This window comes from Cyrtonyx montezumae, unplaced genomic scaffold, assembly GCF_038088225.1.
Source record: "Cyrtonyx montezumae isolate F1298 unplaced genomic scaffold, pur_monq_1.0 scaffold_8, whole genome shotgun sequence".
Classification (NCBI taxonomy): domain Eukaryota; kingdom Metazoa; phylum Chordata; class Aves; order Galliformes; family Odontophoridae; genus Cyrtonyx; species Cyrtonyx montezumae.
The window spans coordinates 82,604,000-82,618,612 of NW_027072089.1; the positions used below are offsets into that span (position 1 = coordinate 82,604,000).

The 14,613-nt window shown below is 43.2% G+C and overlaps 2 protein-coding genes across 6 annotated transcripts in view; one reads left to right on the forward strand and one right to left on the reverse strand.

The window, feature by feature from the left end:
* PHACTR1 (phosphatase and actin regulator 1) overlaps positions 1-6,445 on the forward strand; it is a 297,264-nt gene extending 290,819 nt beyond the window's left edge. For all 5 annotated transcript variants that reach the window (XM_065752319.1, XM_065752314.1, XM_065752316.1 and 2 more), the window contains 3 exons: positions 191-331; positions 3,417-3,493; positions 5,543-6,445. In XM_065752319.1, coding sequence (XP_065608391.1) covers positions 191-331; positions 3,417-3,493; positions 5,543-5,558 — 234 coding nt within the window. In that variant the 3' untranslated portion in view covers positions 5,559-6,445. The remainder of the gene's footprint in view (positions 1-190; positions 332-3,416; positions 3,494-5,542) is intronic.
* GFOD1 (Gfo/Idh/MocA-like oxidoreductase domain containing 1) overlaps positions 1-14,613 on the reverse strand; it is a 521,440-nt gene that overhangs the window by 417,418 nt on the left and 89,409 nt on the right. The window lies entirely within an intron of this gene.

Below are 14,613 nucleotides of genomic sequence, written 5' to 3' on the forward strand. Positions count from 1 at the left end.
GTGGCCATACAATACGTGGACTGCCAGAGAAGACTTTTGACTCTGGCTGCTCTCTTTACTGGCAATGTTTGAACTCTCTTCTTATCAGAATAGTGGTTTAGTAACAACCAATCTCTAGGCAGCACTCTGAAGGGAAGAAGTGAAGTTCTGATGTCTTTTTTTTTTTCCCACTACTTCTTCAACCATGCAGCTGAGTCAAAGGCCCACAGTAGAGGAGCTGCGTGAGAGGAAGATTCTCATTCGCTTCAGTGATTACGTGGAAGTGGCCGATGCACAGGACTATGATAGGAGGGCGGACAAACCCTGGACACGACTCACAGCTGCTGACAAAGTAAGTGGAGTGACCTGGGGAGAGCCATGACCTGAGCAGCTAGAGTGTGTCATGGTCAACAGCACCCCTCAGGTCCCACAGCTGCTGGGGAGAAACCATCTGAGCTCTCTTCCCAGTTCACCAGGTCTGTGGTTTGAGCAGTGTGCCTTTGGCGAGAAGGCTCCTGTATGTGAGGAAATGCAGCAGTGTTACACCATTTAAGAAGAGTAAGATCCTTTGAGGAAAAGCCTTGATGGCAGCCCTGTGTTATTTATTCATAGATTTTTTTTTTGTGCTTGCCATGTATTCCTGCCAGCTGAGAGCACCCACAAGTGATTTTTTCCACAAGATGGACCTAACAGAGTGGCATTTGCCAGAGCTGAGCAGGCTGGGCTGCAAAAATGCCAGCAGGTCAAACTGGTGAAAGCACCTCCATCCCACCAAGACTGTGTTACTCTTCTGTAGGGGACTGAGACAGGTGTGATTCCTCAGGAATTCCTGCCCCCTCCCACAGAGTACTGTAACCTCTAATCAGAGGACTCAAGAGCCCTGCAGATGAAAAACAGCTGCATATTGGGTAACAAGTGTCTTCTGAACCATGATTCTGTCTTCACAAAGCAGTGTCTGTGGCATCAGCACTGGTGGCAGAGAGGTTAAATTGCTGTCAAATGGTGAAAGTCACATCCTGAGGGTCTAATTGGTGCCTCAGGAAGAAGAATTTAAATGCTTTATGGCTACTTTAAGAAAAGAAGCCTCTAAGTCTTGTAGGTGACTGTGGTGCCTTAAATTCACACTATGGTGCCCTTGTAATTATGAAGAGATTCAGGTACCTGGATTTAAGCCCTGCATGTGGCTTTACTGAGGGCCTGATGGAGACCAGACCATGATATCCAGTGTTTAATGAGCTGGAATTCTGGCTTTGACACTCATCTTTGGTGTTCTTGGGTTTTTTTGTGTGGTTTTTTTCATAGTGATAAAACAGGAAGTTTTACATATTTATCTTGTCTAATTGTGTAGCTTTGTAACCACTGTTTTTTTCCTCAATGGAGATCTTTTTCAGCTTAGCTTTCGGTAACTTTAAGGTAGTATAAACTGATCTGAAAAACAAAAATCATTCTCTAGACTGTAGACCAAAATATAGTGCATGAAATTTGTCTTTTCCCATTTCACATCACCACAGTAGACAGGACTTTAGTCAGCTGATTAAGCCTATCTATTGGGAGTTATCATCTCTCAGTAGATAATAGATGAGAGAGGGAATAAATTTCCAATCAGTTCTTCTGTCTTTGAGAGATCTATGTGCAGAATGGAAGGTGTGGAAATATTTCATCAGGGAAGAGAAGATTAGATGTCCAGAGAGGTCTTTTCTCACCCCATGTCTGTGAAAAGTACAATTATCAAATATCTCTATGAAACCTAGCCTGGTGAAGAGTTCAGTATGAGCAAGAAGTACTTGGAGGTCACCTTTCCTTCTTTATAACAAATCTGCAAGGTCAGTACACAAATCAGAGGACTTGTTCTTGAAATGAACCGTTATTTTTCAGCAAAGCAGAAGGAAAAAAAATGCTTGTTCTTTGAATATCAATGCCCTTTCTTTCATAAAGGGAAAAAATATATATTCTTCATGCTTGGGTCATCTGGGAAGTGTTCTAACTTCTGCCATTCAGATCACCTTCTCCTCCCCACCACTGTCCTATGTTGGGAGGGAGTGAAAAATAGCCAGACAAATTGGAACTGACACTACAAAACCTGAGAAAGCTACAGTATCCTGTAACAGATTATTTTCTTCCAAAGTTATGGTTCGATAACTGCCTCCATTGGTCAGCACAGACTATATTTAGTGCAAAAGTATATTTTAGTAATGGGCTTTTCTGTTTCTCAGTAAATCTGTTTTCTGGATTTTTGGGAACTGTGTTCAGTTCGGCTTCATCTTTGTTAAGTCTAGATGCGGGAGGTGATAAATTTCAGACCCAGTGGGAGGCAGCAGCCCATGTGACTGCCTTCACAGTCACTTGAGCGCCAAATGGGTTTGCTAAGGGTAGACCCTTGAGCTGCTGCATAATCATCTTTTTGCCCTGACAGAGAGAGGTAGAGACTGACTGACATTTCTGAAGATAATTAAAAAAACAACGGAGCTGGGTAGGAAGAGCACAAGGGGCATTTTCTGTAGGTCATGCTCACAGGATCTCTTGTGTAGGCCTTGTCCAGGCAAAGGTCATTGGTGACTGGATCAGTGATTGCTGTGGAAGCCAAGTTTTGGTCTTGAGCTCTTTATCCTGGTGTAGATTTGATTAAGAAAACACTTCTGACGGCCACAAGTACCAGTGGCTGGAGTGGCTGCTTCCAGCTGCTGGTGCTCCCAGCAATGGCACGCACCTTGTGCTCAGGGGAGCACTTGGCCACAGCAGTGCCTCGTGCGTACTCTCTGTACTTTGTAGAGAGGCCCACCTGTGTGATCCAAATACCACAGCACAGTCAGAAGCCTGCTGTGTGAGACTAGGGCTGCTTCTGCTGAAAGCCTTCTATCTGAAGTCGATCCAACCACTTAGGGCTAGTTTGGATGGGTTTGGCAGGTGAAACAACTGGGTCAGAATGGAGGATGAGGGCAGAGAGAAGGGCAGGGAGCCAGGCCAACCCATTTCCTTTTCTGGTAAACTCAGCTGGGTTAGATGGCTTCACCAGAGGGGGAATTCAGGACTGCATAAAGGGGAGAGACATCTCAGATGTAATTCTGGTGTGATCTACCAACACCAAGTTTACTCACAGTCCAGCTCTGAAACACAGCACAGGATTTGAGAAGCTCTGGTGCATGATTCTGTCTCATACTTCCACTAATTTGGATTTTGTACATGAAAATGTTTACATAATAAACCCAAACGGGCTTTTGTATCAGCATTGTCTGCCTTTACAAATTGATCCATCCCACTGAAACATTTCTCTCTTCCCTCTATGCAATTTAGAATATTTATCTTTTCCTCTTCATGTTAGTGTTTTCTTCCTCTCTGATAATGTTATTTGCTTCACTTCTGATATATTGTTTTGAGAACAAAGAGAGCTTGTTTTGATCTGTCAGTTATACACTTATGAGTTTATTTGTCCTTTGCAGGCAGCCATTCGAAAAGAGCTTAATGAATTTAAAAGCACTGAAATGGAAGTTCATGAATTAAGCAGGCATCTAACAAGGTAAGTTCATTATTTTAAGGCTAGCAATGAGTACTGTTTTCCAAAATATAGAAAACAGACACCATTTCTCAAGCACCCTGTGAACTCTTGACACAACCTAGAGTTACAGGCTGTCAAAGAAACACACTAATGAACTTGTGCTGCCCCATTATGTGGCTGTACACAGGCACGTGCCATTTGCTGGGTAACCTCTTGTTTTAAATCATCGTGCTCTAGTGTCAGTTCTGTTATCAAGAGTAAATAGCATTGAAGAGAAGGACAGGGAACTCTTGTAAAGTACATAGAAAAGGATGAATGAGTGCAAATCTCTCAGTGCTGTAACCTACATCTTGCACCAGCCGTCCAGAAGGGGAACAGTTCCTCAAAATGTCTGCATCACCAAAGAGTGATGATGTGGATAAGGTGTGCTTGTGAAGCAAGGGATATTTCTCTGGTAAGAGAGGGTTTATAGAAGTCTGGTAAAGAGATGTGATCCAATTTTTGTTTGAGTTGAATGTCTGATCGCAGCTCTTCACATTCCATTTGAAAATCTGCAGTTTTAATGTATTTATGTTGACTGAAAAGGGCGTCACAAATATACCCCAAAAATTGGTGTTTTATTTTTACAATCTTGAAATGTATTATCAAATTCTTCTATCAAAACAGAAAGCACAGCTGAGTTTTTTGCTGTTCACAGGACCACATTTAGCCAGTGTAACAGGAGGCACACAATTATTTGCCGTCATTTGATTCAGCACTGCACCCTCCCTGTGTTGTGGTTTCAGCCCAGACAGTGCTGACTGCACCCAAATGTATTCATCAGATGGGTGGTGGTCATTTAAAAAATATAGATAATCTTTTCTGTGTTTTTCTTAAGAGTATTAAGGCAAAACATTTTTTTTTGTCCTGGGGGATTTCTTTAGTGTATAAATTATTAAAGTTCACTACATTTATTATGCATGTATCCCTAGAGGTGACAGTACTCCTTGTACTTCCTATCACGTGCTGGGATGATGCACTGTGGCTTCTAATGATGAAGTGCTGCTAGAAACAAGCAAGCAGCTGCCTTTGAGCCACGAGGTCTGGCTAAGTCCATCAGCTCCAGTGACTGAGGCTTTAAGGGATGCTTGGCTCATCGGGCTCATGGAGCTCATCTCCCTTACAAGGGATGAGGCTGTTAAAAGCAGGTGTTGCTACAAGTTGAGTGACTTCTTAGAGGCATTTTAGCATCCCACAGAACTAGAGGCTGGTTTTGTTTTCCAGGAAGCCTCTCTATCTGCTTGGCTTTTGCTGCTTTCACAGCAGTCTTTTGCTGCTTTTCCATTGCTGGGGTGAGCAGTCACCCTTAGTTATGCTCAGTTAGTATTCGACAGCTACCATGTGGCTTCGACCCATCCAAGCCTGGGCCAGGCAAACTCACAGCTGCATTTAATACAATAGAAACTGGCATAATGGTTTGGAGTTCAGCAGGGCTTGCTGGTTTAACAAATGGCCTCAGGAAGTATGCACTTGAAGGAATCGTGCTGAAACAAAGGAGAGTAATTCCCTTAAATAAACTTAGATAAATCACCATTATAAAATCATTAGCAAGGTAATGACCTATTCATGTCATTAACCGGTGGCATGAGCTGGGCTGAGTGTGTCAGTGCTGCTTTCCTAGTGGGACAGATTAATTAATTTAAAAGAAATTTCACACTGAAAAAAAAAAAATCAAGCATTAAAAAAATGCATTTGCACAGCTGTTAAGACATGAGTTTCCTGCTGCTGAGCCAGTGCAGAAAGGGTGGCCATTTTAGCCCTGCTCCTTTCTTCTGATCTGCCAGAAACAGAGAAGCCTCTGGTAGATCTTTGAGTGCTAACTGCTAATGCCTGCAAACTGTAAGCCTCATGAGGACCAAAGAAGTTTCCATGACTGTTCTGAATCCACATGGCTGATGTCAGTACTGCAGGAATCCAGCAGCATAGTTTTATCACTGATTTGTAACAATTAGGTCTCCATTTTTTTTAATGTATATGAAAATGTTACCTTACTATGTCTTTTTTTTTCTCCCTCTCTCCCTTGCATTTTAGGTTTCATAGACCGTAGCAGTTAAATTCTACCTGACTACTATGCCGTCTTCAAAACATAACTAAAAGGAACCATAAGTGCTGGTATTATTCACTTCCCTGTTATGTACAATGTAAATCTTAACTGCCTCTTTTTTATATAAAAGAAAAAAAATAGAAAAAAAGAAAGAGTTAGATGAATATTTAAAAATATAAAAGAAAATTGTATGTACGTGTGATGGGTACTGCAGCATCATCAGACCTGCTGACTCAAGCTTCAATTACAGAAAAAAACCCCTGGTGGGAATTGTGCCAAGACGCAGCATCTATGTGTAAGACTTTCCTGGCATGTGGATTTGCCATACTTGTTCAAGCCCAGCTGCTGGGGCATCCATTAGTTTGTCTTCAGGTACCCCTCACCCTGACAAGTCTCTGTTGTCAACCTGGGAGAGCCCTGAGATGGCGTTCAGGGAACCGCTGGCCTGGGTGAAGCCCCCAGCAGAGCTGCATTTATGGCACTAAAGCACTTCCTTATACCAAACACTCCTTTCAGCCTGCAAGCACATTATGAGGACAGGGAAGGAGCAGAACTACTCTGTGGGCCACCCCATCAGCAAATGTCATCTGACTTGAAGCTGCTTGCCTACTCTGGAAAAGCTAATGGCAACAGTTGGCTCCCAAAAAGAAAAAAGGATGGAACTCTGTGTGGTCACTGCACAGTATTCTGTCAGCTTGTAGCTTGTTTTTATGCTCAAGCCTCATGGTTGTGTGAGGACCAGCATGCCTCCAGTGGTGAGAAGGGCTGGGGTTGGCACCTGTGCTTCAGAGGGTGCACCATGGGGGAACTGTGGTTAATGACTGGGGGTAGCTGTCCTCACTGTAGCAGGTGTAAAGAACTGATCATACATGCATAATGAGAAAAGCATGACTGTGTGTTACCTCGCCTAACAAAGGAAGGCTGTTACATTGGTATAGATGGTGGGCCCCTCCCTGGTATGCGCAGCTGAAATGTAAGGACAGAAAGCCAGGCACATGCTGCTCTGGTTTTATTTTTATTATAGTGGTTTAAGACATGAACTGACCCAGCAGGGCTCAGAGAGCTGGATGCTCTGGGCCTGGTTTACCTGCCTACTTGAGCGTGTGCTTAAAGCTAAGCGAGCATGCAACAGTCCTACTGAAATCCAGGCTGGGTCTCACAGGCTTCACTGAAGCTGAACACGTTTAAGTACTTTTCTGTATGTAGGCCAACACCTTTCAGATTCAAGTCCTTAACTAGTGTAATGCCAGCAAGCATGGGCAGACATTGTCTACAAGTCCTTTCCAACTCTCACAAAAAACTATTACGCTGTTTTGGGTCACTGGTCCAGAGCACAATAGCACCATTACTGCAAGATCCAGATTATTACTTCAGTGTACTATTTACTTCCTAGTACTTTACAGGTACTAGGCTTAGAGAGTTTGTACAGAGAGGCCAGAGTTAGCTTGTTAACGAAAGCATTGTTATTTCTGTTATTTCCTTTTTCTTCCCTTTCTGTCTTCCAGTGTTTACCTACCCCTTTGTGCTCCCACTTTGCCTCCATGTCAACCTTGCCCTTTGCTGATCATAAGCCAAGAGCCCTCTCCTACATAAGCATTTTCTGGTCAATACTGCATAATGCCAAGCACTCTGCCTCATCTCAGGACTCAGTTTCATTCCTCTGGTGCAAAAGAACCTGCACAAAGCCCATAGAGTTGCACAAACAATGCTCAGACTCCACTTACAGTTGTTAGCTAGCAGTACTCAGTACCTCACAGATGTGCTCCACTGAAGACAAGTGGCAGCATCTCAAAGCACTGATAGCCAGGCAGACACTGCTTTGCAGTTACGTTCCTGAAAAGCTGGAGATCATGGTTTTTAAATTTATACACACACACACGTTACAAGACTGTGCCACAGGCTTTAAAAAGGGAAAACAAAACTAGGCTTTTGCCCACACACACAGCATCAGGAAAGGGCTCTGCAACATGGCTGAGGAGCAATACACCCTTCTCTTCCCTGCATAGAGCCTATACCACCCTGGTTGCCTCAGCCTAGAGCTCTGGTGTGGAAGGGAAGGAGAGCACTTCAGGCACAGCAGTAACAGAAATCGCATGATGGAGTAGGCTGGCAGAAAGGAAAAGAGATCTATTTATTTTTTATGTGATTATTAAAATGAAGAAGAAAGAGGTAAAAGTAGTGGGCTGTTGTCAGTGCTAAAGCCTACAGGGGAATGGGTAGCAGCATCACATACTGCTACTGTCCATGACAGCACCCACCTCTGCCAGCTGGTAGCCTAAACAAACTCTTCAGCAGTGGTTAAGGGTCACAACAGCCAAGTCCCAGTAAATGCTGGTCAGTTCCCAGCCCCTCTGCCAAGGCAGGTCCCTGCTGACTTACTTCTGAGCAAGTTGTCTGGCTCTGGCTGCCTCAGGAGTCATACTGTCTGTAGGACATTAATTTTCTTATTTCTTTTTATTATGCTTACTTCTAACAGTCCAAGCAGACACCAGGACACAGTGGAAGAACTGCCAGATTCCCCCTAGTCACACGTATAGCATGTTACTGAGAACAGGGAAGGAAGAAGAGAAAGAAGCAATATGAAGTGTTAGACACTAGTAAGCATTGCAGAACTGACACCTCACCTGGCTTTAGCTCCAGCAGTTTGCGGTATTTTGCATGTTATCCTACAACAAGATGTCCTTCAAGAACATCACAGCATGGCCCCAGCTCTGTCATTCGCGGGAAGTCACAAGCAGGCCAGGGAACAGCTAGTCCATTGGCTTTAACCTCTTTTCTTGAGTACTAGGTTTTCTCTAGGTCATCTGCAAAGGCCATCTCTCCCACAGCTTTGATTCTGTTGGGAAAGGGAAAAAGAAGTCCTGATTCCCCTTCATCAAGCTGGGTTATGTGAAGGAAATAGAGGTAGCATTCCTGCTGAAAATTCAGTTACCACCAGTCACTGTCATTCCTATTAGGAAGAGATTAACAGCAGCAATAAACTATCACGTTTAAGGAATGGAAAAAGTCAGTACAGAGCAAAAACCATTGGTCTGCAGGGCTGATAACGGCTGTAATATACAAGAGTCATGTTTTTGTTATTATCAATCTGCTGAATCATGGTGGGTTATTCACACTTAAAATGTACAAGTAACAAGACCTGTCCTACAGCCTATGAAAAGATGAGCTGGAAACTGAGCAGGAAGAAAGAAAGGATTGGAACAGCAACTGCAAAACTTCTAGATGAAAGTTCTATGATTTGAAAAAAAGTAATGGTGAGGTGGCACGACATTGGCATTGTATTCCCACCCACACTCTTGCCAGGAGTGGACTACAGAGACCTGGTGATGGACTCGGGACCGACAGGGAAGGTCAGTGTCGTGGCCTTTCCCCACCCTAGGCTCCATTGGGGAAGTACTTGCAAGGTGAAATAGTTTTAGGCTCCAGGCTTCCTGGGACAGGGCTGAGACCAGCTTTTGTGTCTAGACAATTCCAGGTGCACACTCTAGGCATTACTAGAAGAGGAAGAAGGAGGAAGAAACAACAGAGTAGATTTTTATTAACAATTTTTTGTTAACTGAAGCTTGGTAGTAAGCCTGTTCTACAAATACATTTCAGCCTAAGGCTTACATGTAAAACCACAGCACTGTCACCACTGCAACTGGTCAACAAACCCACCAAATCCACTATTTCTACAGTGGAAACACTACAAGCCAATAGAGTGGGAGCACTTCCAGCCTGCCTAGTTACGTTAATGCTTGCACTCACACAAAAAAGGGCAAGATGGAAAACCCATAGTTACACGTGAACAGGGGCTCCCTACTGTGCCTGCAAATAATATCACTTCGTATAGCCATGGGAGATGAATTATGCTTATAAAAGTCCTGAAAGAAAAAGGGGAACAAATAATTTTTCCCCAGGTGTTCAGCCTGCCTGAGCTTGGAACAACTTCTGTAAGCAAAGAGGAGGTGACGGGCACATCATCTGCTTTCCCATGTGTCCCAGTTACTCCTGCACCAGTTGCATTTGCCAGTTGATATCCAAGTGTATGTATATAGTTTGTCATTGTATAGGGGTGAGTGTGGTGGCTGTCAATCATGTGCTCTTCCAGTATTGTAATTTAACAGATTATGGCTGTATGAAAACAATGTAAATAACTAGAAAAAAAATTAAGCTGGATCTCTATGTCCTAGTTTTTGTACATACTGAAACTGCATGCTGTTTAAATTATTGTTTGTCCCTAATGTATGCAGTTTCTTAAAAAAGATTCATTTAAAAAAAAGACTTCCAGTGTCTGTGTGTTTTATCACACTGTCCCAGCCACTGGCACAGCTGAAGGCAGAAGTGCCTTACCAGGGTAGGTCCGTGGGTCATCGTGTGGGCTGAGCCTCTCGGAGCCGGTTCGGTGGAAGCAGGCAAGGGACGATGACCCAACTCAGCTGCCAAAGCTGTACCAGCACTGGGCTAATGAAGAAAGCACAAGATCGGCAGTCTGCAGTAGACACGCACGTATAAATCTAAAAACATCACCGTGTGATTTGAGGAAAATGCCTGTGAGTAGTGCCAGCAAGCACTACTGCTGTGTGGCAAAGCAGCTGTACCTGCCCGTCCCACTGCTTTTCCCCCAGTCCAAAATCTAGGAGCAATTAGTAGCTGCAAAGCTTTAACTGACCAAATTCTGCTGGTCTGCGTTGCTGACGTGGATACATGCTGTGATCAAAAGGCTGCTACTGGGCTTCTCTGTTTGCTTCCATTGGGGCATGCTTTCACTCACCTCCTGCCAACTGTTTGTGTTTGCACTTCCATTCTAGTAGCCAGCAAGTCTGTAACTATCCAGGGATGAATAAGTTTAAAAATAATAATAATAAATCATGGTTTTTGACTAAAGATCCCCTTCCTCCCAGTTACCTACTGTTTCCACAGCAGGATTATATCGTGTTTTGGTTCCATACTGTAATTTCCAGGCTATAAATATATAAATATATAGGTGGGGCTGCAACGCACAAGGAACATGAGACAGCAAGCCAACCTCTTGCACAGGAATCCCTACACGAGGGCTGCATTTCTACATTCTGATTTCAGCTTTTTGCAAAACTAGCCCAAGGAAAGAGAGAGAGAGAAGCGTGTTCAGTAAAGTCCACTCATTAAGTGCAATCAAAGTGCCATCTAATGCCACCTGTAGGCAGGAAACTGAGAGGAGGGTTGGAAAAAATATTCAACACTGGCAAACACAGCCTTCGGGAACCAGCTCACCTTCAGCAGCTGCTTCAAACTGCTTTGAGAAATGTGCCCTCTTACAGTAGGCCCACAGGACCACGCAGCAGCAACACGCAGCCTGCACTCACTCTCTTCTGACGTTTATCGTTTCTGTGCCATGAAACACAATAATCTCTTATTTTGGCTTCTATTTGATGGCTGTGTAAGTTTCACATGCATGGAAATGTAGCTCTCCTAATAATAAATCCTAAATAATAACTCTCCTAAAGCGGACTGCTGCAGGGAAGCAAACTGAGCACTGGAAAGACACACAGCCAGGCAGATTCTGCTCCCAGGTCTCCACCTCCCATCAGGATTAACAATTAGCAAATTTCCCCACACTCTTCTTGTTGTAGCAAAAGCCTGCCTAGCAGAGGGCATTTCACTGCACTGCTCAGCTAGGAAACTTCAGTGTTTTGGACTGGCTTTTGTTGAAAGCCATTACCTGATACTAACTTGCCCTGTTTCAGTGCAAGGTGAGACAGGGCGGCACACAGAAGAGTAGGGTTCTTTTCCAGGGCAGGGAATTCTAGCCAGTAACGACAAACTAAGCACCACCACAACACTCAAGCCTGCATAACTATCTTGTAAAGTCATCCCCTCATGCAACCTCAAGAACCTCGTTTTTATCAACTGATCTCCCGTCCACAGGCACCTGTGGTATCAGTTACTTCACCAACCTCCGAGTTATTATCTCAGACACTTAACCGCACAGGCTCCTGCTTTTCTTTCCATGTTTTGAACCCATCATTAGAGTTCAAGTTACTCATCATTTAGACTAGATATTAGGAAGAAATTCATTACTGTGAGGGTGGTGAGACACCCAGGAGGCATTCAAGGCCAGGCTGGATGGGGCTTTGAGCAACCTGGTCCAGAGGGAGGTGTCCCTGCCTATAGCAGGGGGGCTGGAACTAGATGATCTCTATGGTCCCTTCCAACCCAAACCATTCTATGATTTTATGATCATTTTTCAAGCACGATCCTCTGACATCTGCCATTACTTTTCTTGTCTGGAATTTCCATCAGATATTTGGACTACAGCTGATCAAGAACAGGTGCATGCAACATGAGAGAGCACAGATGCAGCACTCCCCTCAACCTCTGTGAAGGGAAAGCACCGCTTGAGGGGAGAAAAGGACCAAAGCAAAGATATTTTTTCTGTTTGCAAAGTCCACAAAGATATTTGCAGGAGAAGAGGGAGGGACTTTCACTCTCCAAAGTGAGTGCTTCAGAGTTGTTTCTCTTGTCTCTGGGGGAAAGAAAAAGAAAGAAAGAAAAAAACCCAACTTTGTTGCCGGTTCTATATGGAGAAACAAGTGGGCAGCAAGCAGTTACATCCTCAGCCAGTCAAGCAGAAATAACATAAATAAAGAAAAAAAATTAATTTTCAAGGTTCTCAGGAAAGAAAAAAAATGACCATCAGATGACTCATCACTGCATTCCTGCAAAGATACTGAGTCAACAGCAAACAAATTTGAAAGCTAATCCTTTTCCTTGAATTACTTAGCTAGGGATTTCAGTAGGGCATTCAACTACATGAAACTGTAACGATCAATAATCCGTAGTAGATAAATGACCAAATGTGGATTGTCCACTAAAAATGTACATCTAGAAAGTGCAATTATTGCGGTGTTTTAGTGCAAGACAATGAGCAAATGTTAGCTGCATATCATAGAATGACAGAATGGTTTGGTTGGAAGGGACCTTAAAGACCATCTAGTTGCAACCTCCGCACTGTGAGCAAGGACACCTCCCACTAGACCAAGCTTTATTCAGCATGGCCTTGAACATCGTAGAGGGATGGGGCACTCACAGCTTCTCTGGGCAGCCTGTGCCAGTGCCTCACCTCCCCGTGAGAGAAATATATCCCCACTTCCCAAAGGCAGACTCTGTTCTAAGTTGGGACTGTGAAGACCCTTACTTTGAACTCAGATCCCATTACACAATGGGAACAGTGACAACTCACATTTTACTGTTCTTCCACTCTCTTAGGAAGTAGGTTTCAGAACTAAAGTATTACATTCAGATATCACCACAAACTGGGATTAAGTTAGCCACATTCAAGCTTTCAACCTCTTGAGAATTCAGAATGTTTTTTTGTTGTTTTTGGTTTTTTAATAAGTTATGGCTCATAAATCCAAAGTAAAGGCTGCAGATAAAGATGTACACAAACATCTACTAAGATCAGTGAAATAAGCATGGAGCTGAGCCAATATCTATTCTCTGGAGAACTTCACTTCTACAGCATAGCCCAGAATAAATAATGCATTCTGTTATAGAAACGCTCCTGGTATTTCTTTGCACGAGAAAGATAAAAAGCTACACAGTAACTTCAGCTGATATTGAAATGAAGCAACATTTGAGGATCCATCCCATCTACACTGATATGCCTAAATACTCTTTTTCCTTCGGAAACATGAATGTTTTTACCGTACAAATGGATCGAACTCTGGCTCAGGTTGCCCACAGAAGCTGGGGCACCTCCACCCTTTATATATTTCAAGTTGTGTGGACGTGGTCTTTTGCAACTAGCTGATGGTGGCCTTGCCTGAGCAAGGGGATTGGATCAGATGACCTGCAGCAATCCCTTCCATCCTCAGCTAGTCTTTGATTCTATGCCAGCAGATCTTTGTCCTGTCAGAGCAGCTCCAGGGTCTGCCCAGTCATCGTGAAGGCTTCTCTGAATTGAAAACAAAAAGTTTATTAAAAAAAAGTTTGTAGATTTCAGTCCAACAGTGATTGGAGGAACACTGCTGTCAGACTTGTCAGCATGTAACACTGATTCTAATCTTGATTCAGGGCACCTCTCTTCACAGAATATGAGTTACTGATTTCCTTTCAGCACTGAAACTGCTAAACACCTTCCATGCCATCAGTGCTTGGTTTTTGTGTGTGTGGTGGTTTTGGGGTTTTGTTTGTTGGTTTTTTTTAAGTAATCTGCAGTGTAAAGGCTTGAATAACGCATACATAACTTACTTCTTGTAAGCTGTGCAGCCTAAGGGAAAAAATGTTCAAATAAGCAATCTCTGACTGTACCACTGCTGATCATTTGAAAAATCTGTGCAGTGAATGGTACAGAAAGAAGTGCTGTTATTCACAAAACACATACACTCTTTCCTAACCACATTATTCAGCTTTCACACCTACTCTAGAAAAACAAGCTCCTTCCTGAAGAGAGCTGAATGGATTACACTATACTACAATACAGACACAGCTGTGGCTTTCAAAGCAGACACACACAAGCTTTTTCTGAATGGGGCAGACTCAGACATTCCAGGTGCACTAACAGCAGCATCTCAAAGTCTAGCACAGATCATCTGTTCACCAGGTTCGTAGGTATAACGTGAGCTGAGCTCCATGCTTCCCCAGCTAACCTGTTGGAAGGTAAACCTGACCTAGTTTAAAACAAATTTAAATGTCTAAAGCATCTGAAGACTGCACTGAGTGCAAGCTAAATACACTGTCTGAAGAGGAGCAAATGTACTCAGCGCAGTATGCACCTCTGAGTCAAATAACTAAGCAACACATTCTATGGTCTAAATGAGGTGTAAAAGTGTAATTTTACACTTTCACAGGATTAGTTCTCCAGCAACCTGTGTCTGTGGTCAATCACTCTCTGCTTTTACCTGTATCATAAATTGCATTTCTGTATCAAAATTATTTTGAAAACTAAACCAAACAAGCATAAAATTACTACAAATTCAAACCACAGTAAATAAATGCAGTAAGAATGAAATATCTATGTAGCCCCTGAGTCATGCACAGTGGTATTACTGTTGATTACTTGCCTGTAATTCTGAATTACAACTACTCCTTTCACTGA